The following is a 23,683-nucleotide window of genomic DNA, read 5'->3' on the forward strand; positions in this document are numbered from 1 at the left end:
TCTCTGAACCTACAAATACATAGCCCAATGAGATGAACATAACCGAAAAAAGTCGGACGAATTGCTCTCAAACCACCGGCGAGTGGATTGCTTCCGTAGTACCCAGCTGGGGCTTAGAGATGTTTGCAGTGAGGGGGGAGATCGAGCGATTATGGGGGTAGGGTTTTTGAGGGTTGAACGAGAGGGGGGTCGCTACCACCGGGTAAACGAGGGAGAACTTTCAAGATTAAGAACAGCACTTTGCAACATAAAACTGTCTCGTCAAAACAAATTAGGTGAATCGCATTCTGAGACACTGGTCAGGCGTAAGGCTCTAAGAGAACTTAATGCCCTCCGAGCGTTACCTGTTTATCCCGTTTTTGAGAATGAAAAGTCAAATGGGTCAAATAAAAAATCGGTCAAGCAAAAAATCGCATACTAAAAAGACCACAGGACTAAAATAATAGCTAAAAACTTCTTTTGAGATCAAGTAAACACAAAAGTCCGAAAATTTTTAACATTTTCAAAAGATGACGTCGATTTAGATCGCCCTTTAATGAAATCTACAGCAATAATTACGTTAAATAAAAAAGAATAAACAAACTTTACGCCTGAAATTTTGTCACAAATTGGTAAATTGCCAATACAGTACGTTGTGTCTATGTCTTCTGGAGCTATACGTCTATGAACTCTATAAAGGATATTTTATATCCTTTTAAGATCCACTCTTGTCGTCGTAACAGTTGAAAATTATCACACGGTTGTTATCACCCTTTCGATGTTAGTCAGCAATTCGGGTCAGGTTCAGCTCGGAGTTTGATAGCTTCTCGAAGGCGATATTAGTTAATAAGCACACTTAATGAGGTTCGATATGGTTAGACAAACACTTAAAAACTTGAAAAAAAAACGCATGCCTACTTTGTGCATTGTGTAGGTTTAAGTTTGACTGCCAAATTGGGTCATTGGGCCATAACCAGGTCTCTTAGACACTTTTTCAACACTTCCAGGTAGACAAGTCGTTCAACTAATTTAACCCTTCTCTCCAGAAACCTTTCGAAAATATCCAGAAATTTTTCTTTAAAATTGATTATAAATTATTGTATAGCTCAACAATTTTTTCTTAACTAAAGATTACACTCATGTTCCCGGAAATTATTTAATCATACATGTTTTCTTTTCAGCAGTGGAGAAGTGATATGTCATTATGGAGTGGGATAGGAGGAGGAGGATTTATTGTGCCTCATAAATTGGCGTACCGACTAAAAGAGCAGTTAACGGTAAAGACAGTATTATTACCTAGTTATAACAAAGATGCAAATGAGGCAACTCCCACCAGCTAACACGGTCTGCAAAGTGCAATTCAATGAATGGCACATAAAAAAGTGTGCATGATAATTGATTTGTTTATCTGTTTTTGTTTACTTTCTGAGGGAAATTGCGGCGGATGCACTAGTTTGATTAGCATTTGAAATAGATTAGGTGTAATTAAAACGCGCAGGAAATGGGAAAAGTTGGACTACTTTAAGACCAGGTGTTAAGTACTTGCAAATTTAGTTATAATTTATTACAACAATTGAGATTAATTTGAGCAAAGTACTTTTACTTCCTCTTTAAACACTCTTTTGTGAACAGATGAAACAGATACTTCAAAAAAGAGGATACACCAGCGGCATACATAAATCACACCCTCCCTCTCCCCACCACCCCAGCTACGTCAATTCACAGGGGCGGAACTTGAGCACTGTTTAACTCAACTCCATCGTTCGTACGGTCGACTAGACACAAAAAGGCACATCTCGCCCTTGACAAAGAAGCCGCACTGCAGTGATTCATTAAACACAAAACAATTTAGATAATCACAAGACACATATAAGAGCCTGATTTGCCCTAGATGTGTTACTAAATTTGGATCATACAAAATCCGATATTGTAACTTTTCAGAGATTGCTGGCTAGCCTAAATTTCAATTAAACAGGCAAGCTTTGATCTGTTTGAACGCAAAACACTTCGATGCTAAATCTTTTGCGAATTTTCGACAAAAGTGATCGGACGCAAAAATCAATGACGTGTCACAATTTACAATTTATCCACTACAAATAACCCCATTAGATAAAATTAGCTGAATATTAATCCTTTTAGCATATACAGAATAAAACAATCATTTGCATGAACTAACATGAGTAACAACAGCAGCACCTCCAAAAATTTGCCATATATAGAGACAAAACAGTCACGCATGCTTAAACTTGTCAAGATGAAAAATGAAAAATAGCCAAAATTGAAAGGAAGTACTTGTATACACGACTTTTCGGGTTGAGAACAGGGTCCAAAAATCTGTCAGATTAGAAAAAAATAGAAATTTAAATTTAACGAGCAATGTGACCCGGACGTAGAAAAAATAACTGGACTTTGTTTTAGCAAAAAGTTTGACGAAAATACATCATACAGTTTGCTGTTAATTTTCGAAAACGTAATTAGCAACAAATAAGCTATCAGTCAAAAAAATTTTTGGCCAAATGTCTTCTCGGGGAATATCTAGCAATTTGGAAAGTCCTAACACCAGTTTTTCTGGGAAAACAGGAAGAAAAAGTTTGCTAAATATTGTTTAAGTTATACAAACATGAAAAGACAAAATAATTGTTATGATCAACTTAGATTACATCAAAATTTCAAAAACATGATAACGCTGAAAAACTTGTGATTTTCGCCTGTAGTAATGCAATACTAGCTGTTTTTTGAGAAATGAAAACTAAAAAACCATCACAGAAAAAGTGGAATCAACAGTTGCAAAGTTGTCTTTCATTCTTGCAAAAATTCATCAAGATTTGGACAGAGTAGTATTGTATCATGAAGGTCTTTTATAATGCTACAATGAAAACAAAAAATAAGGAAAACAAGAAACTTAGAACAAACTAGAGACCCTCTGCAAAACAAACAACTATCATTTTTTTGTCAAAAGAAGCTGCAGAATTTTAACACATTGCATCAGAACATCTCTAAATGCTTACAATATGACAGAATTATAGCAGGTACTCTCCTTAAACTGACTGACTTTATCGCAGCTGTTTTTTCTCGTCAGAGAAAACATACCCGGTAGATTGCCAAAAAATAGCCGCCGTTGATTCCCATAACCAAGTATGGCATTGAAAAAAGAGAATGGGATTGAAAACATAGCCGGCAGATTGCCGGAATAGCTGCAAAAGAATAGACCTGCGTGCCATATAGAGATAGAAACAGATACAGATCTAAATTGAAAAAAAAATCGACGCCGCTCAAAAAACTAGGCTAAAAAACATTCAGCGATAAATTAATAAAGCTGGTTAAAATTCATTCCACAGAAGCCTCTTATTAGGGACCTTTACAGCACATATGAGTTCCTTTGACCTTAAACAAATTCAAATTAAACTTTAAGTTTTAAAGTGCAAACGTCATTTTATTGAGTGAGGTAAGTCACGTATGATCAAAATCTAATCACGCAACTAACCTAAAAAATTATCGCTAAAGCGAGTGAGAAATGACGTCACGCGCGTAAATGCCGTTAGTGAGAGGAAGAAGTCATTCAGAAAATTTGACTTTTTCAGCTTTGCTGTGTGAACAAATGTAACACGAAAAAATAGCGTCAGACGAAGAAACAAAAAAAAACCAAGAGCACCGCAATATAGCTACGCTCAGCTTACAGCTTCGCAGCTATAAAAAGAGAACAAAACTAAGGAAAAAAAGGATTTTTGTACACAAACAATTTTAAAGTCCGAACTATTTTGATGTCATTTTGGAGCTAAACATACTCTTGTTTCGTAGTGAGACAACACAAGGGCTAGTATCAATACCAATAAGCATTAGAGATAGTAACTAAGAACAAAGTTTGAGTAACGGGCATGCAAAATTGGGTTTCTTGGGTTTATCCCGTTTCTATTTCTGATTTCGTTTTTTGATACTGACTTTGTTCATTTTGTTCAATAATAGAGTCTGCCCGACTTCTGCAACCCGAGGACTGAAAATAAACAGTCTGCGCTATTTTTATTGAATTGGCTGCAACCTTCGGTGTCGGATTTGCTCTCTCGTTTCTTTCTCTGATGAAATGGGAAAACTCGTCGTCTCCCTCTCCATGATAAAATATTTCGGACAAGCGTTTCTATCTTCTCTCATTGTGCTATAACTGTTTTTAGACAGCAGTTGCTCAGCAAAACAATTCAAAATGAACAAAGTCAGCATCAAAAAACGAAAGCAGAAATAGAAACGGGATAAAATCACTAGTGACAAAGCGAATTTTTGTTTAAACACTGTTTCTTCACTCTACTTTTAAATTAGAGTGGAAAAATTTTACGCCGCAAAACCACTCGCTTGTTCGCTACACTTCATGCTTCGCCGTGCCAAATTCACTACTCCAATTTCACCTCAAAAAATATGAAAATGTGTGAACAGATCTTCAAAAGAAGACAGCGCCCAAATACATTTGCAATTCTTTGAATTATAAAAATAGGAGCACTATTATAGCCGATTGAGAAGCTGAGGCGGCTATTAAAAAAGTTAAGGGGCGAGGAGCTGGGGTTGACCGGGGGGTCGAGTCGAGCCTGCGGGCTTACTGGTGAGTGAGGTGAAGTGATAACGAGGTCGAGTATTGAATGGAATGCGGGGGGGGGAATGGGGGGTCAAACTGTTAACTGTAAGATCCGCCCTTCACACTATGAATTTATGTCGACTGAACAGCAAACAGTTAAGGTGGACCAATTTTTTAGACACAAGTCAACCGTAAGGCTCTAAGAGAACTTAATGCCCTCCGGGCTTTATCTGTCCATCCCGTTTTTGAGGAAAAGCCAAATGGTCAAACAAATCGACCACAGAAAGATTGGTTGTACGAAAAATCGCCTAATAAGGAGCTTACTTTGAGAGCAATTGAAAACGAATGAATTACAGCTTGTTTGACACTTAAATATCAAAAAATAAAAGGAATTGAAACAAAAACGAAGCAGTTTGTTGCAGCTGACGGTATTGAACCTCCACTGACTAAAATTTTTCGGCCGAAGCTACAGGATGCCAGGATTGTAACCACAAAAAATTCCAGAAAAGCAAAAATGAAGGCTGAAAGGTACAACCAAATTCTCGCCGATTAATTAGAAAACAAATAATATTTTGTTATATCATTTGTTTAGAAAGATAAGAATCATTGTCATCATACTGGAAAAAATGATTAAAAATTCAATAAGTTTGGTAAAAATTATTTTCGAAAACTGTTACTTCTATTGTCAACCCTAAGCATTTTTAAAGTTTTCAATTTGAAAACAACAGGGTAGCAAGGGCCTTTCACTGATGTTGCAGGAAATGCTCTAAAACATCTGCAGATGAAACGCAGATCAAAAATACTTTTCGTATAAGCAACAATTTTTACTATTGTAATTTTTCAAGCATCATTAACAACTACTCTTGCTGTACAGAGAAAACACAGTTCATTACGAAATTTCCATGAGCACGCATATAGTTCTAATAGATGCGTACACTAGATGATATCATAGCATTAATAGAGTCTGCCCGACTTCTGCTCCCCGAGGACTGAAAGTAACCAGTCTGGGCTACTTTTATTGAATCGGCTGCAACCTTCGGTGTCGGGTTTGCTCTCTCGTTTCTTTCTCTGATGAATTTGGAAAACTCGTCGTCTCCCTCTCCGTGATAAAATAATTGGGACAAGAGTTTGTTCCGCCACATCCAGTAAATCGTGGGAATACCAATTACAAAAATAATCGCGAATTCAGCTAAACAAGCCATGTAAAAGTTACTCTGGTTATAAATGAAGCCTCCTGTGAAAACCTGACCAGTTGTAATACCAACTGCTAGCCAGCAGTTAAGCCCGGTAAGTACATAGATTTTAACAGTGCCAGGATCTTGAACACCCAAAAGTAAGCAGGCTTTTTCGTTAACTATGTAACTACCCGTATACGCACCCGCTATACTGAACCCTAGCAACACTAACGCTATGTAAAACAATGTTATGTGAGCCGCTTTGGGGTAAAATCCAGGAATCATAAGAATGAAATAACCAGCAGATGACAGAATAATTGTCGAGGCGTATAATTTTCCACCATAGCCCCTGTCGATTAGAACGCCCATAAAGGCACTCGAAATTGTGGTCACGCCAAAAATGGCAAAGAAGTATTTTGCGTTATCTTTAGAGTCAACATTGAACTCTTGCAATAAATATGGTCCTAAAGCTACACTTATGAAACCCATTGAAGAATTTACAGTCGCTAGTGGCAACGATGCAAAAATAACAGGAATAGCAGAGAGGTATCCAAAAGCTGAAATTCTAGCTGGCTGTTTCAACGAAAGGGAATCATCGCCAATATTAGACGAACTGCTGGACGAAATAAGCAAAGACTCGTTTTCTTCGTCACTTGCTTGCTTTGCTTTTGATGCGTTTATTTCCTTCAAAGTCGGCACTGTTATCAAGCAAGTAATCGCCGTACCAATTTCCAAAAGGCCTGCAAATATAAACGGCCAGGAAAAGCCTCCGATTGAGAAAAGGAAGTTTCCTATGAATGGACCCAGCATTTGCCCAGCGCCATATGCGGACTCGATTACTCCAGCAATTAGTCCCTCATTTCTGGGATAAAAGGATGCTATGGTGGAAAAGCCAGTTCCCCAAATTCCAGCGCTATATATCCCCATAAAGATTCGACAGATAGTTGACATGGCAGCAAACAACTTTCCTCCGGGACCAAAAGTGAGTTGAGAAAAGCAGAGGAGTGTTATTCCGACCACTTTAATCCAGGATTGTTTCCTTTTCAATTAGAAAGCAAAAAATTCAAAGTACGGGAAAGTGACTGGTGCATCGGAACGGAAGACTCGGGGGGGGGGGGGGGGGGTTATGGGACGGTGGGGCGAGGGCGGGAGTTACGGGACGGTGGAGAGCACTGGGAAGCATGGGAGTGGGGCAGTAACACAGTGGCAAGGGCGATTGGCGAAATAAATTTACCAAAAATGATCGTTTCATATTTTATAATGCTTAAAGATTATTACTGCTATAAATCAGAAGCAAAGCCTTTTTCAAAATGAAACGCTCAAAGGCTAGAAGGCTGCTCAAACAGCTCAGACATTTTAAAATTGAATGGACTAAATATTTGGTTTACAAGCCCTCTTGTAAACAGAAGCAGCGTAATCAAAAAATCTTAAAAACAAATTTTTAACGTTTCTAAAAAAACTTAAAACTACAATCGATTTTGCCGTCAGTTTTTCTGATAACTCAGCACCACCGTATTATCAATTCTACGCCACCTGGTCTAAAAAGAACCAAGCCCCAAAAACAAAATCCATTTTTCTGAAGGTACAAAGAAAAAGGAAACATTTCCTATAGCTCCACAGCTGAAAAAGTACTTCTGGCTAGCAGCATTAGCGATTCCCATCACAATGATACATCCGATCACTCTGGCTAGCGATTGTGCCCCTGTGGTAATACCAATTGCAGACTGGGTCAGTCCTTTCTTTTCTGCCTCCTCTGGGTAAAAGGGTCCATTCAAACTCATCTGAATCCCCTCGGACAGAAAAACCGAGATACAGAAGACGACTCGCGCGTACGTTATAAGCTCTTCTAACTTCATTAGTCAAGCGATGCCGTTATTTTTCAAAGCAAACAGTTTGTTCGTTGGTATTAGAAATAAGGTTTTATTTAATAAAACATTTAATAGAAATAAGAATTTGAAGAAATGTTCAGTTCAATCAATGCCGGGAACCAAAATAGCCCAAACCTAAATTTAGTTTGCCTCAGATGAATATCAAGGTGTGGTTATCTCAAAATTAACCTCTGATCTGGCTTGAATAAACAACCGACACCCATAGTACCAAAGTGTCAAAACTTCCCAACAATAGATGATTCATTGACACTGGCCACTTATCAGAAGGAAGTCCATACTTGATCAGGGGCCATTTGTTTATTATTATAGATTGTCTTAGCCACCCTGCAATTCTGTACATGTCAGACTGTTTACACTACACACTCTGATTACATCACAGTTTTGACATCTCAAACCAAAGATTCAAAAACTTACCGAACTTTTCTCAGTGCATATCAGGGCATAACCAGAAAGGGCAGATCGAACCTTTTTGCCCACTCTATTATATGCGACACCTGTTCGCTATTATGACCCAATTATTTAGCAAAACTGTATAATCAAAATATTGAGATAAATGTATGAACATAAGTTTGCATGTGCAAAGTAACTATTTCGCATAATTTGTACAAGAAAATTCGCCATAGACAGAAAATTTAAAAGCCACAGACAGATAAAAAGCCAGAAATTTCGATTCCCCGAGATTTCAATACAAACAATGGTGTAATACCACATGATTTTTTGTCGAAACACCTAAAAACGATTACAATGAATCGTGTAAAATACGATTTCCTTGAGCTAAACATCATGTTCAATTGAACCAAAAAATTTGAATATTTTTAACAAGGACCTTGAACTAGGTGACTTACCTTATCAGTTGCGTTTGTGTATTTGAGGTGTTTAGAGTAGACGCTTCTGATCTCAGCACATGTCTCGACAATGGCCTTGATCATGCCTAAAACAAACAGAATAAACATATGATTTCACTACCAACAAAAATATATCACTCAAAACGGTGTCCCAAGTTTGCTTCCGGACATGTCAGAAGGGATCTTGCAAGAATTGCGCTAGTTCGTAACAAGCCGTGAGATTTATTCTATATCCTAAAAAATAACTATTCTAGAGTACTAGATCGTTAACTTGCAAAATATGGCAAGAACTTGCAGGACTAGTAATCCAGTACCTGCTTATTCTTATTAGAAATTTAGTAAGACTGTGATACTTGCCAGATGAAAATCAAGTACGATAGAATAGTTATCTTGCAAGTTTTCCGTTGTTTTTCTTGATAGTTCTTTGAACTATTGAACTATTTTGGCTCTTGTTTAAAAGGTATCATATAGTAGTATCCATTGTTGAATAACAGTTTTTAAATTTTAACATTAAAAAAATTACAACAAAACCGACTTAACGTCGGGCTAATTGTTCTCAAACGATCGGCGAACTGCTCAAACAGTTTTGATGAATCGCATACTTAGAGCCTAGCAAGGCGTAAGACCGTAAGAGAGCTGCTCAGCTACTTAATGCCCTCCGGTCGCTACCTATTTATCCCATTATTGTGGAGGAAAACTCAAATGCGTCAGACGAAAAATTCGGTCAAGCGAAAAATTGCATAAAAAGACCACATGACTAATATAATTGCCACAAATTTTGTTTGATAGCAATTAAAAACCGAACGTTCATTAACACAATTTGAAGTAAAATATTCTCACTTTCGACTAAACAAAAAGGAAAGAAAAAACTACTTTAAACAATTTAGACGGGAAATAACCCAAGATAACACTCTCTCAAATAAAACAATGAGATAAGAACTGTCCAAATTATTCATCATTGCTTTTTAAAAAGTTCGTTGGGTTGGAACAAAGAAAACGTTCTTTCACAGACCTACACATTAGAAGTTCTGAGCGTCCAATATAAACTCCAAAAAAGAACCAACTAACATTAGGCGAATCGCTTTCAAACGAATGACGACAGTTTGGTTTCTTCTAGCTAGCTGAGACTTGAGGAGAATAGCTTTAGCTGAATTGAGGGGGATGCGGGAGGGCACATCCTGCGGTGAGGGGTGGTAAGCGCAGGTAGGGGTGAGAGCAGGGAGTTACGGGTGGTATGAGATGAGGTGAAGTGGGTGGGGGGGGTGAAATAGTGCGGCCAGCTGTGGTCACTGATCTTATTTTATCGAAAAATGTATGATTTTTAGGTTCAGACCCAAATTGATTTTTGAATTTTTTTTTGAAAATACTATTTGCAATGGCGTCCAAATAAATGAAACATCCTGTTTTTGACCCGTAAAGTATTGTGAATATTGAAGAATTGTGGAGAAAATTGAAATTTTGAACACTGAAGAATAAGTGATTTTCAAAAAATTGAGATATTATTCCGTATAACGTTGAAAAAAGATTAGGAAACGGCTGAAAAAAATAGTTTTTAGTCAAACTGCCCTTGAAATTTATTGTTTAATGTTATCAAAAATATAATTTATTTCGAAATCATCTTTGAAAAATCTGTACTTCCAAATCACCTTCTTAAATAAATGAATAAAATTGCAAGATGGTTTTTATGTGAAATTTTTCAGCAAAGTCTATTTTTTTAATTTGAAAGCCCAAAAATTAATCAAGCTATGCCTCTTCTACAGGGCGACACTGGATTAGGGAATGCTAGAGCATCTTTTTGTTTTTTTGATTTTGTAAAGAAGGAAAAACGTCACATGAGATTTATTCGCTGATAATGAAAATAATTTTCAGTTTTGAAATTTTGTTATATATTTAACTTTTCAAAAATTTTATGAAACAGTTAGAGAGATTCACTTTATCGTTTCGGTGAACATTTCCCAACTTTTTAAGGAAAACCTGCAGTTTTTAAAACCTTGCGTCTGAGCAAAATATAACTTCGAACAACCGTAAGAGTAAAATTCTGAGTTGTAAGGGCTCGCACGCATTTCGATTTATGGTTTGAAATTGAGCAATCTAACGGCAAAAATGTGAAATTTAATGAATTTAGTAAAATTTTAACAAGTTTCGCTTTACCGTCTAAATTTTTAGCAAAAATCTGGTTTTTTTGAAAATATCATATCTTTTCAACTAAAAATAAATTTAAATTGGTATATTTCAATTAATGGGAACATTTCTCCCTGCAAGGGCTTTTGAATGATACTACTCCTGACTTTCTACAGTAATGCGTTTGGAACGTAAAATATGCATGCCATCACAAACACTAACAAAGTCTTTAACAAACATCACTTTATTGGTCGATACAATTCATTAAATACAACTATGTTTCCAGGTTATTAAAAAATATTTAACGAATAAAAGAGCATGATTTATGCGTTCTAAGAATTCTGGCCAGCCCATAATGTGGGGAAGGGTTAGTGAGAAATGGCAGGACTGAATGTATGTATCTGTGTATAGAGTTGTATCTCTTAAGAGTGCGCACGGCTGTGCTTGCTCACTGGAGATAACAACTATCTCTATCTCTCACAGCTTCAATAGCCGCTCTTTTATTCTAATCAGCTGCTCTCTCTTTCTCTTTCTTTCTCTCTCCTCAGTCGGTTTAGTAGCCCAATCCAACCCAATTGAGGAGGAGGACAAAGCGTGAAGAAAAAAAGACTACCCATAAAAGTTATCTCCAATTTGTTCCTGAAGGGAAAGCACTTTTCTTCTTTATTTTCCACTGATTAGAATACTCTTTAATTTAAATTCAATACTTTGCATGTGCACAGTGAATATTGATGTATTCTTATCGCAAAGCAATTCAAACAATTCTAAAGCTTTCATTGCGCATTTATGTACTTTTAAGTGTTCCAAGGCCTGTTAAAAATTCCTGATAAGCATTGGGGCGCACAGCCGGGGAATTCTTAACTAGTTTTCGATAACACTGTTTCATTTCTAAAGTACCCACTATACTTTCTACCTGCTACAAAAATTGAAAGAAAGACTCTTTTCATTTCAACTGGGACAGCCAACTAACGAAATGACGAGATTGCTTTGAATCAACTTCATGTACTGTTCAATTAAAGATCACAGTCTGTACTAAAACTAAATTCTAAAGATATTGCGGCAAAAAAAACTGACTGCATAGTCCACCAAAAGATACTTTTAATTGGACAATTGATGCTTTTATATTGTAAGCTAATAAATTACGGAAAGTAAAAGAAGTAAATAAAAATTGGATTAGATGATGCTGCAATCAGAATAGACTCAACAATTAAATAACACTCTCTCATCACATCGACTAATTTTTGGAGGGCCTAACATTGAAAAAATGACGGTTTTTACTTTTCTTTTGTACGAGTACAGTGGCTGCTATTTTCTTTTTTATCCAGATAATAATCTTACAAAATTTACCCATTTTGCGACACAAATATTTGGTCAACGACGGTTGAAACAATTAAAAAACGACTTGCAACAAATAGGCGAAAAAATGCAAAAAAATTTGCGGTGAGTCAGAACTATTTTCCACGTAATATGGCCCAATTGTTTACTAACTGAGCAGGAAATGGCAACAACGTTATTGAATTAAACGTCTAAACATAAGGCTTCCTAGTTTTTTCTAAACGAGCTTACAAAAGTATCCTGAGTAGACTGATGATCAAATTGTTGGCCCATCAAACGAAATTTTCATTTCTTCAGTAAACGTGGTGTTCAAAGCTAGAGATATCTGGTTTTTTGTGTATGTGCTGATATCTCTAGCTCGGGATATTTTCCTGATAAGTTGTTATTTTTATTATCTGAGAAAAATCACATTGGAAGAAGCTGGCTTGGTTTCTCATTGTGAGGCACAATATTTGTTTTGACCGATTTTAACTTTGACCTGCTTGTATTTTTTTGTTTTCCCAACGTATTGTCAACAATTTAGCACACTGTAGATACAAAGCTTGCACTTGGTATCTACACTTCATTAGATGAAAATTGAGAATCTTTACATATTAGAACAAGATAGCTCGTGCGTAGCATACCTCTGAGGGTTGCAAAAACGAGCATTGATTTCTGCAAGATAAACTGTTGGGAATATCCGAAAGCAACTTGTATGCATTGGAGAAAATTACTTGTACTGTTTGAACTAAAACACATTCCTTTTTTTTCGGCAGAAAAAAAACGAAAACTCTTTAGCACGTTCTAAAAAGATAAGTGTATAACATTTTAAAGACACAGACACCTTACAAACGCACACACACGACACACAAACACAAACGAACACAAACCCCAGTACAAAAAAAAACATTTTTTTTTTTCACAATTTTCCATCTGGCGACTGATCTTTACCCATGGTTGGTCGCCGTTCACTGAGCTTTTTTGTGATTTATCCAGCAAACCAGTCGTCGAATTGTTCAGCCATTTGCATCCGTAAATGTAATTTCGGCACTAAACTTTGAAAATGAAATTTTTTGAAGTTTTTCGAAAAATTATATCATATTCGATGTTTCATGAGCAAGATGTATTAACTTTTATTGAAATCTCTCAGATACGCAAGCAGTAATTTGGCATTTTGAAAGGACAATTTTTTGTTCAATCGGGCGTATATAAATCTGCTATATAATAATATATGACTAATTTTTCCAATTTTTTAACGTTTTCTTACAGTTTTTGCAATCTGACTCTATTTACAACTAACATTTAAAGTAACTAACTCTCTCAGACTAACCCACTCTCCCTGTTTCCTACACACACATAAGCACGCCACACAAATTACACATATACACACGCACTTAAATACCTACAGCCACAAGAGCGAAGGCACACACAAGTCCGAACCCTAACACCAATTTTTTTTAATTATATATTTTCTTTTTGGCAAGTGATCATTACTCATCAATCGTCATTGTTTATATATGACTTGTTCCCTTCATCCAGAAAACACTTTGTAGACTTCTATAGTCAACTTTATCGGTAATTATAAAACCGACAATGACAAATTTAAACTAAATTTTTGAAATTCTTTCTAAAAATTTTGCTAATTCTCATGTTTCATGAGCATAATGGGTCCATTTATTATTTATCTAAATCTTCCATATGTCTTACAGGTTAATCAAAATTTGTGTTTAAAACAAAGACCTCAATATGTACCAAATATAGTGTAGTTTTCGTAAAAGTACTTTCAAGATTTCTGTGAATTTTTTTCATCTTTTCATTTTTTTCATCTTTCAAAATTTTTCCATCTTTCAAAATTCAAAGAATTTTTTTCATCTTTCAAAATTCAGATTTGAATTTGATGACGTCCAGATTCAAAAACTGCTTGAATTTGTAAATTACAACCACGCTCAGACACTGGACTAAATTAGTTCGAAGAGCAATCTCAAAATACAAGTGAAAAATAATTTTGTAATTTAAAAAAAAATTACGAGCCTTTTTTATAGTTTTTCCAGCCTGCCGGTCCATAAACTCTCTAACTCTGAAATTCTTCTGTACTGTATTATACAAATTTGTAGTATTGCGAAACATTGGTTCTCAGTAAATTTTTAGTTTGGGCTTTCTCAGTTTGAGTTTTTATAAATATTTATAAAATTTTTTTGTGAACTGAAGAAAGGATTTTTCTCATCTTTCAAAAACACTCTATGTTTTTATTAAATGATTTCCACAATCAAATACAAATTAGTTTTTTGAATAATTGCAACGCTCACAGACAGGAAAAGCTAAGTTCGAAGAGCAATTTCAATGTCCTTAATTTTCGAAGAAAAAAAACTAAGAACATTTAAATTCTCCAAATTTCAAATTCTAGCGTATTGCATTGTGCTAGAGGAGGTTAAACATTTCTTCTTACAATATTTTTGATTCAGAAGACAGAGAGACGGATTAAAAAAAATTAACAAGCAATGGAGAAAAAAACTAATTTTTTTTTTTCGAATTTTTCGGTCAAATAGTTAATATCGTTAATTTTTAGAATTGAAACTGTAAAGAGTTACTCGCGACAATCAAAACTCTTTGAGACCCCCGGAGCGATGTTTTTCTTTTACAATTCTTCCTGGGAAAATTAAAGTTTGAGCGTGTTCAAATCTTTCAAATTTTGGATATATTTTATATAAATCAAAACAAGATCCTGAGGGCTACAAAACGGTGTTTTTCTTTTTTTCTCTACAATGCGTACACAGAACCTGAAAATTTGACTGAAGAAAAAAGCCAGCCCCCGCCTCCTTTTTTGAAAAATATTGGAACAATTACAATTCTTTAATGTAAAACTTATACAAAATTAATTCTGACCTAATCAACCATAATTTCTGACCCTACCCGACGGTCACCAAACATTTGACATCACAGTTTCTAATAGCCAGAAATTAAGATTTTATGATAATTACAGGAGTTCCATTCAGTGTTAGTCCGAAGCATCGGATAATATTATGGCAACTTCGACCCGCATTAGCTTTTTGTTCCGACCCCACTTTAGTGGCGGGGGAAGGAACATACTCAAGCGAGTTTTTTTTTCGTTCAGTAAATTTTCGCCGATCGATATATTTATCGTACACATTTGTCAGTGGTGTCATTAGAAAGCCCGTCAAGCGTAGAATATATTAACAACGATTTTTTAAATTTGTTATTTTTTTCATGGAATTATCGAGGTTTAAAGTTTTGAGATTAGTAGACCGATCTCCGCTCTTTTCATTCACAGTTTCCGTAATTTTTGTACCAAATATTCATCAATTTTGCACAAATCTGTAAAAAATATCAACAACAGTATTATTGTTTTTAAAATTAAAGATAGAGGAGAGATGGTGAATGGTTTCCTGAATTTTTTTGTGTAACAATTTTTTGTGTAAACTTTTTTTGTGTAACAATTTTTTGTGTGAATTTTATCGAATTTAAGACCTTCTCATCAAAAAAGGCTCTAAAATTGCATTTTTCAGCCCACTTTGTTAAATTTGCCCCCCCCCCCCCAAAAAAAAAACTGAAAACTTCTGACACATTATTTCTAAACTAAAAAGAGGGCTATAGGAGGACTCTTGAATTAAAAATTTGCCCGTTTTCGGTAATTCAACTGATATGAATCCAAAAATTATCATTTATTATTGACATACTGAAACATTTCATTTGAAAAATTATCCATTTCGCGAATATTTGGAAAAAATAGGTGTTTCAGTTGGACGCTTAGCTATATCAGTGCTAGTTTTGTTCACTTCAAAGACTCTCACAGTAAAAAATTATTGGAAACGTTATGGGACGTGTTCATTTTTCGTTTCTTTATGTCAATTACCAGCGAGAATGATTAAAATCAAGATTCGATCAGTGCAAGTCCCTTTTACATGGAAAAGAGCTGTAAATAACATAATATATATTAGGTTTTCAGGATGAGCTAAATGTTTTTATTGCTTTATAAATAGTTTTTGTAAACTAAAATTGAAATATGGTATTTTCCCGGAATTTATTTTTTTGCAGTCTCCAGACTTAGTCTCACTAAACAATTAAATCCAATTGGCTTCCCCAATTGCTTAACCAAATTTTCATTTGATCCAATGGCTCTTACGTTTTGCATATATTTCTTTTTAGAAAACATCAGTCAACTTTTGAACTTTGCATCTATTTTTATCTTACTTCTGTTAACTTATAGCTGCGTCTCAAACCTCAAGTAAGACAGCTCAATCGTCTTCTTTATGTGACGATAAAATTTATTTCTAACTTTGTTAGTTTTATTTATAACTAAAGGTTTTTTGTACTACCAGTAAAAAAAATGTTTATTTTAATTGCTTGCGCAACTTTAATTTCTTATTTGTTCATTTGACAAACTATCGAATTAACGACAGATCCAACTAGTGATTTTTTTATTTTGGCGGTTGCAACATCGTTCTCTCGACCGTAATTCTCGTCCGTTCTATTGCTGCTTAACACATCCCGGATAACGAAAGATCACAATGCCTTCCTCTAGATCTAAAAATAAACTTTAAATAATGATTTTAGTTTATAGCTAAATGCTTTAATGACTTCCAATTTTAACAAATTTAAAAAAATAGTTTTTGAAACAATTTTCTCTTCTTGATTTTGTCATGACGTTACTTAGTCTCATTTTTGACAGATCTTAGCAACTTTATGCTGGACCAGTAAAGAAATTTCTAATGTTTTTTTTCGTGTTTGGGCTATATGGTCTTTAATGTCTGTTTTAATGGTAACAATTCTTTAGTTTCCTAAAATTGGTTTTGAAATTTTGAGTTCTGTTCGTATTTTTTTAAAGCCTTAGGACTTAGTCTCACTATTAGCAAGCCGAATTAGCTTTTTAAGAGGAACAGGATGATTACTTTTTGCTTTCAGGTGAAGGCTTATATTTTTTATGATTTTCAACAAAGTATATTTTAAAAAATCAATTAATTTTTGTCACTTATAATATTTATGTGAATTTTTAGCTTAAATCGGTGAAGGCAGATCGCATCTTATTTCTACCGAACTGAAAATTCCTCTTGATAAGTGTATAAGTGTTTTGTTTTCAACTAATTTTTTGTTGGCTTTGATACTACGCAGTTTCAATTAAACGATGCGATTTCTGGTTATCTGCCCAATTTCGAGGTTTGTTTCATTTCATTACAACAATATCACGTTTATGGGGAGCTACTTTTCGCGTTGAAAGAATATGAATGCAAAATTGAACCTTTTTATTGTTCAGAGTGAATTGCTTATGGTTTTAATGGCTACGACACCGTTTTCTTGTTAAATTATTTGATTCTTCTCAATTTGACTGATTTTTTCGTTCTTTTGTAGTCGTGTGACATGTTCTGGATAATGAAAAGTCTCAATTGCTTCCGCAAGAGGTTTCGATGAAAACCTTCCAATTGCTCCTACAATTATACCTCAAGGGGAATAAATCAACCTTTTAATGATTTCAGTTGGTACCTAAGGGTTTTAATCACTGAAAAAATAATGGTTTTCAAAAATGTAAACTTATTTTTGGAATTCTACCTTTCTTCTGTTTCTGTCCAAATGTTGCAGAGTCCAATTAAGGCCAGGTCCCATTATTTTTTGTGCAGCACAGCTTAATTTGTATTGTTTAGGTTTTATCTGATGCCAATTTCCTTTCTTCTAAGGTGTATTCTTCTAAATAGAGTCATCAACTTTTGCGGGTAATCAGTTATTTTAAACTTAATTTTGTTTTGTCTTGTATTCTGGCAGGTCTCATCGGCCATCAAATGCTGCATTAATTTGTTCGTTTAGTGGTTTGCTGAAGAATATGTGAACTTTCAAAAGTTTTCCATCTCTACCCCATTTGTTAAACAATTAAGTCAAAATGTGGATTAGCGGGGCGGAACTTTATGTGCGAACGCACATTACCAAGCATCCTTGTTTAATTTAAAATATCAAATAGCGTTGAAAATTCGCTTTCAACAGCATCAACTACATGATGTCTTGACAAGAAATTAATATCTCATCGGGTACCTGTTAACTAACTCAAACTGGCAATTGAAACTGTAGCTGGCGTATGTAGAGTTTATCCTAAATTTGGTTAGATTAGCTCCATTAATTTGAGCATATTGCTCGAGAAAATGACATTAGAAACGAAACAACGACAAAATTGGAAAATTTATCTCAAAGTCGAATCAATTTTGTTCCTATCGGGCGAGTTTTGTTCCTTAAGGTCACAGCAGTCCTGGAACTGTTGCGATTTTTTTGGGAACAAAATCATTGATATTGACACGTTGATTAAGTTACTATTTGATAGTGTTCACATATCAGTGCTTTCATGTTCACGTTTCAATTTATCATTAATTTCATATTCAACTATTCTTAAACACATTCTTTGCACTTTGATACAACTCTCCTTTGGTGAGCATAATTGTGATTGAATTTCATGACTGATTTCATTGGGATAGAATTGAAAGGGCTGTGTGATTGTTAATTGGGTAACTCAAACTGGCAAGCGATGGGGTAGGATTGTGGGAGAGCTGGACGAGAGATGCTCGGCCACTTAATGCCCTCCGAGCGCTACATGTTTATCCCGTTTTTGAGGACGAAAAGTCAAAAAGGTCAGAAGAAAAATCTTTCAAACAAAAAATCGCATAAAAACATAAAACGACTAACGTCGGAAAAATTGATCTTGAACGACAGGCGGGGCAATTTAATTCAAGGGCTGTAGCCTAGATTAATTTTTGTTTATGGGTGGAGACATAACCAACCCCGGCGAAATTCGAACCCGCAAATCTCCGGAGCTCTCGACAGCCGCACTCAACGCTCGGCTATCAGGCCCTTGTGAACTCCTGTGCTAAAATCGGTTTTAGTTTAGCATAAAACTTCGGAAGGAGAGCAATTGAGATCAAAGAAAAATGAAGAAGAGAAGAGTGAAAAATTCACTTAAGAAGTCAGAGAATGTTCTAGGACAAAAAAGACACACGTTTACAATAATTGCTTCAAACTTCGTAAGAGAGCAACTAAAAAGACCACAGGACTGAAATAATTGCTTCGTTTGAGAGCAATTAACAAACTATTCCGATTTGAGCACATTACTCAAAAACAAAATGGTATCAGAAAATTACCGATGAAATTGAAAAATTTATCTCAAGGCCCGATGAATTTTGTCCCTATCGGGTGAATTTGAAAAATTTAGGGTCACAGCAGTCGAGGAACTGCTGCGACTTTTTTTGGAACAAAAAAAGCCATTGCTGTTAACATGTTGATTAAGATACACTTTGATAGGTTTCACACGACCTTGCTTTCTAGTTCTAATTTTAGATGATAATTACTTTCATAATCAACAATTCTTAAACACATTCTTTGCACTTTGATACGATTCTCTTTTGGTGAGCATGATAATTGGGATTGAATTTGAGGACTGATTTCATTGGGATAGAATTGAAAGGGTTAAGTGTGATTGCGTTGTTTTGTATCGGGCTAATTCCGCCATACTAAAAAGAGAAGGGTAACAGTAGCAACAGTAGTAGGGGGTGATTAGTTAAAGTGGGCTAAGATGTAAGAGGGCGCTAGAAAGACAGAGACTGTTATTGTTGTAGGAGGCAGTAGTCAGCCAGGGAGCCAGGCAGGTATATAGGGATAGAGGGAGGGGGCATTATTGACTTGGGTATAGAGCCCAAGAGTAAGTATCAGTAGTCAGTACCCGAGGGTAGGCTCAATGATACTTTGTAACTTTTTAAAATTTGTTATTGCGAGCAGCGCAAATAAATCTCCCTCTAAATCTCTCAGTACTGTGAAGTTAAAGTGAGCCGGTTTAATTTTTTTGAATGAGCTATTCAATTTAGATTTCCCTCCGGGCTACACACAACACACTACACTACTAAGAAAGAGAGAAGAGAAGAGAGAGAGGGAGAGAGAGAGGGAGCACTGTGCAATACTGAGAGTCAATCTCTAAATGGACTTACATTGTGTTTCTGTGTATTCTCTCGTCCCAGGGGACTGACGACCGCCTCCTCCGCCGCCGCCACCGCCATTGCCCCCGCTTTCTTCCAAATCAACTTGTCCAAAATCACAAACTCGCTCTAAAAGTACAAAACAACTGCTGGACCAAAACACTACCTCCACTGCAATACCAGCTGATATATATACTGTACAGTATAGTACTGTACTGAGTGAGGCTTATATATTCATTTAGCATCGCAATCCTACACTGGTCATACCGCCGAAAGTGTCAAACAACCGACATTTCTTACACTACACAGTCAATCAATATGTCCATTTTCTGAATTTTGCCATCACAATTATATTTCAACTTCTTTTGCGAGAAAAACAATAGATTTTCACTATAAGTTCACAATACTGAATTTCAAAACCTCAATATTGCAATTCTTGATAGCCAAAAAAAATCTCTTTACAAACATCTATTCAAAAAAAAAACATTTCGAAGCACAAAAATGCCAAAAATGGGCACTTTGAATAAAAGGAATTGCTATCTACGTAAGCAATCAATAAGAATCGAGTCATGCTCAAGAAATTATTGTAAACGTTCTTTTCAACTGTAGTGTAACGCCAGAGCATGATAATGAGGTTTTTAAAATTGTACCTGGTATAAACTTACAATAGGTATTAATGGAAGTTTGGTGGTTCCATTGAAGCGTGTAATTTTATGCTAAATTGTACCTCAACTACACGAGAGGTACTGAGGAGCAGTACAGGATAGAAATCAGGGTAGTATTTACAGACTGAGGGAGCGAGGGGGGACTAGAGAAAAAGACTAATAGAGACAGCAAGTAGGGGGGTTGGTTGAGTATTTTCATTTGATTTGCATAGCATAAAAGCATCACTAATAGAAAAATCCCAAGTAATAAATTGAATTAAATCTTCTAAAAAGCCCCTGTATGTACTCAGTACACTAAGGCATGCTCTGGCGGGGCATTCATTGGAAATTAAATTCAATTTGCAATCCCTCTTCTCCACAAGAGGAGCATCCTACAAGCAGAGAGTACTTAGCAAAGTCCCAAAAGTGATCTCACGCAGAATCCCAAATGCAAATACCCAGTCAAATCTCTAAATCTAATTTTTACCCATCAACCACCCAAAACAACCAGCCCTACATTCTAATCAAACCCCTCCCCCACTCCAGTCCCAGCCTGCCCCCACCAACAATGCCTTCTAACGTCCCCCCTTCCTTCCTTTGCCCTCCCCCTCTGTTTAACCCCTCCCATTCTTTCATTATCCAGTGCAATCACCAAAACAGCATCATTTTGCGATTTACAGTTTGCTCCTCAATACAAGTATGTATACCCCGGAAAATAGGTACACAGCCTGAGAAGTAAAAAGTGGTTCTCAAATCAAAAGTTCTCAAAAACCAACGCAAAAAAGATGGAGTAACGCCTTGCTAAAGAAAAATTTACCTCTTATAAAAACTGAAAAAAATGAGCATTGATGGGAAAGAGTTGAGACTAATCCGTGAAACTTTTTCTATTTCGTGAGCGGCATATTTCAGATGGAAGCTAATAAAGCTAGTTATCCTCGACATGAAAAATTTCTTTGTAGTTCGCACACTTAACTGATATGATATTAAATACTCTGATGCCCTATCAAATGGCTTTCACCATTCAAACAGTGAGCGAAGTCATGTGTGATCACAAAACAGTTCCAGCAGTTCACCAAAACTATGGCAAATTAGTGGCCGAGAAATAAATAACATAGCAGGGCAAAACCTGATAAAAATTTATAGGAAAATATAGTAACAGGATAACTCCTGAATTACAACTCATAGGACTGAAAAAAGCAGCAGCAACTCCTGAACCGCGATTCAAACAATTTTCATTGACTAAACGAAAAACAAAACAATTTTCCGCAAAAACGATTAGGAAAAAATGTGCACAAATATTAGATAAAAAAAACAGCCAAACTGCCACACATTAATAAGAATGCACAATCCAGAAACCAAAATTTTGTTCAAACACCAATTAATTTCATATTCTACCTAAAAACTAAAACATTGCATTAGAACCAAAAACTACGCCACGGATCCACTCGTTTTTGTTGTTCCACTTTTCAGAGTGACCAAATCAAAATGGGATTTGTCTTCAAAAATTGCCAAAAAAGTGAAGAGATCTTAGAAGAGCCGGAAGCATTCCGGAAACGGCTCAATTAATTCTCCGTAAAAAAACAATTCCGCATAAGATAATCAAGTTCCGCAGTTGAGATAATCAAAACTTCTTTCAAGCAGTTAAAAAAATATAAACGCTCACAGCATAGAAGGGAAGCTGCAAGAGGATCACAAACTTCTTTAATTTTGAAGAAAATTAAGAAATTGAAAACAGTGAAAGAAAATGATAAATTAGTTACATTTTTTTCAAATTTTTCAATGAAAAACTTTTGCACCAAAAAAAGAAATTTCTTGATTCCCAAAATATATATTTTTCAAGCAATAGGTACCTTTTCTATTCCCATTGAAATAAATGAAACAACAAAAGAAACAGCAGGTTAAAAGTCCGCAAAGAAACAGCAGAAAAATCTCCAAATTAGCAAAACCTCACAAATTGTCGAAAAAATCAGAATACTGTCACACACGCTTTAAACATTATCCATTATCATATTCAAACCTCTAAACGAAAAATAGTGCAAACAAAAAAAAACGGTATACAAAAAACACTGGCCTACAGAAAATTTTCACTTATCTCAAAACGTTGCCCCCTCGACAATAGTGCGATTGTTCAAATAGTGCAAATAGGCACTTTATTGTTTTGGTTGCATGCTTTCCATTTGTGTTTTAAAATCTCGCAAAAGCTCTTACAATTCAGTTTCAATGAAACTGGTTCTCTTCTAAACCAATTTTGATTAGAGGAGTAGGAACTTTTGGTCCAAGCAAAAGCGATAAAGGAAAGCAACGGGTTTCTCCAAAAATTTTATCAAATGCCGTCAAAACTTGAGTTGCGCGAATGAAACCAATCATGTTTGCTCAAACTTTATCATAAAAAGCCATTTAATTGAATCATTAATTGAATCAAAACAATTCCGCATACCGAATGCAGTTGAGATTATCAAAATTTCTTTCCCGCAGTTAAAAATTTATAAAAAGCACAACCAAAAGAAGGGAAGCCGAAAGAGGCTCACAAACTTTAATTTTGAAGAAAAATAAGAAATTGAAAAACAGTGAAAGAAAATGATAAATTAGTTACATGATTTTTTTCAAATTTTTCAATGAAAAACTGTTTTATAGGGAAAAAAATTTCTTGATTCCCAAAATATATTTTTTTCAAGGAATAGATATTTTTTCAATTCCCATTGAAATCAATAAAACAACAGGCCAAAAGTCCTCAAAAAACACAGAACAACAGAAAAATCTCCAAATTAGCAAAACCTCACACAAACTGTCGAAAAAATTAGAAAACTGTCAAACCGTCGGTGTTTTGACAACAATACCTATCATTCAAATAACTGACTTTTGAAACACAAACAAACTAAAATCAACCAAAGGAAAACAATTAAAAAAAAAAGAAAAAGGTTATATATTTAACCAAATATGTTCCTAGTCTTGTCTTCAAAATTTACATTATATATTGAATCAGTATAGGCTAGAGTCATCGTGTTTGAAAGTCGTTGCATATATTTCAAACTTCCAGGTCCGCTTTAATATTTTGTGCACATTAGAAGCAAGGGGCCTTTCGTTTCAAAGAAAGAATGATGTTAAAATACCTTAACAAAAACTTTTGCGGAATACAAAAAAGCGAATATTTTAAAGCTCATCAAACAGCTGGCGATGGCCGGAATAAAGCCGCAAAAGCT

At 35.3% G+C, this 23,683-nt stretch overlaps 1 protein-coding gene across 2 annotated transcripts in view; it reads right to left on the bottom strand.

Annotated features, from left to right (window-relative positions):
- Positions 1-23,683, bottom strand: part of LOC142341483 (uncharacterized) — a 77,420-nt gene that overhangs the window by 17,006 nt on the left and 36,731 nt on the right. The window contains exons 3-6 of one of the 2 annotated variants that reach the window (XM_075392446.1): positions 19,852-19,968; positions 8,447-8,532; positions 7,319-7,502; positions 5,341-6,731 (exon numbers count right to left, since the gene is read on the bottom strand). In XM_075392446.1, the coding sequence (XP_075248561.1) occupies positions 5,458-6,731; positions 7,319-7,502; positions 8,447-8,532; positions 19,852-19,968 (1,661 nt within the window). In that variant the 3' untranslated portion in view covers positions 5,341-5,457. Of the gene's footprint in view, positions 1-5,340; positions 6,732-7,318; positions 7,503-8,446; positions 8,533-19,851; positions 19,969-23,683 lie in introns of those variants that run through there. The other variant, XM_075392447.1, reaches the window with a different exon arrangement.

Source organism: Convolutriloba macropyga, chromosome 6 (genome assembly GCF_964194025.1).
Source record: "Convolutriloba macropyga chromosome 6, txConMacr16.3, whole genome shotgun sequence".
Classification (NCBI taxonomy): Eukaryota; Metazoa; Xenacoelomorpha; order Acoela; family Convolutidae; genus Convolutriloba; species Convolutriloba macropyga.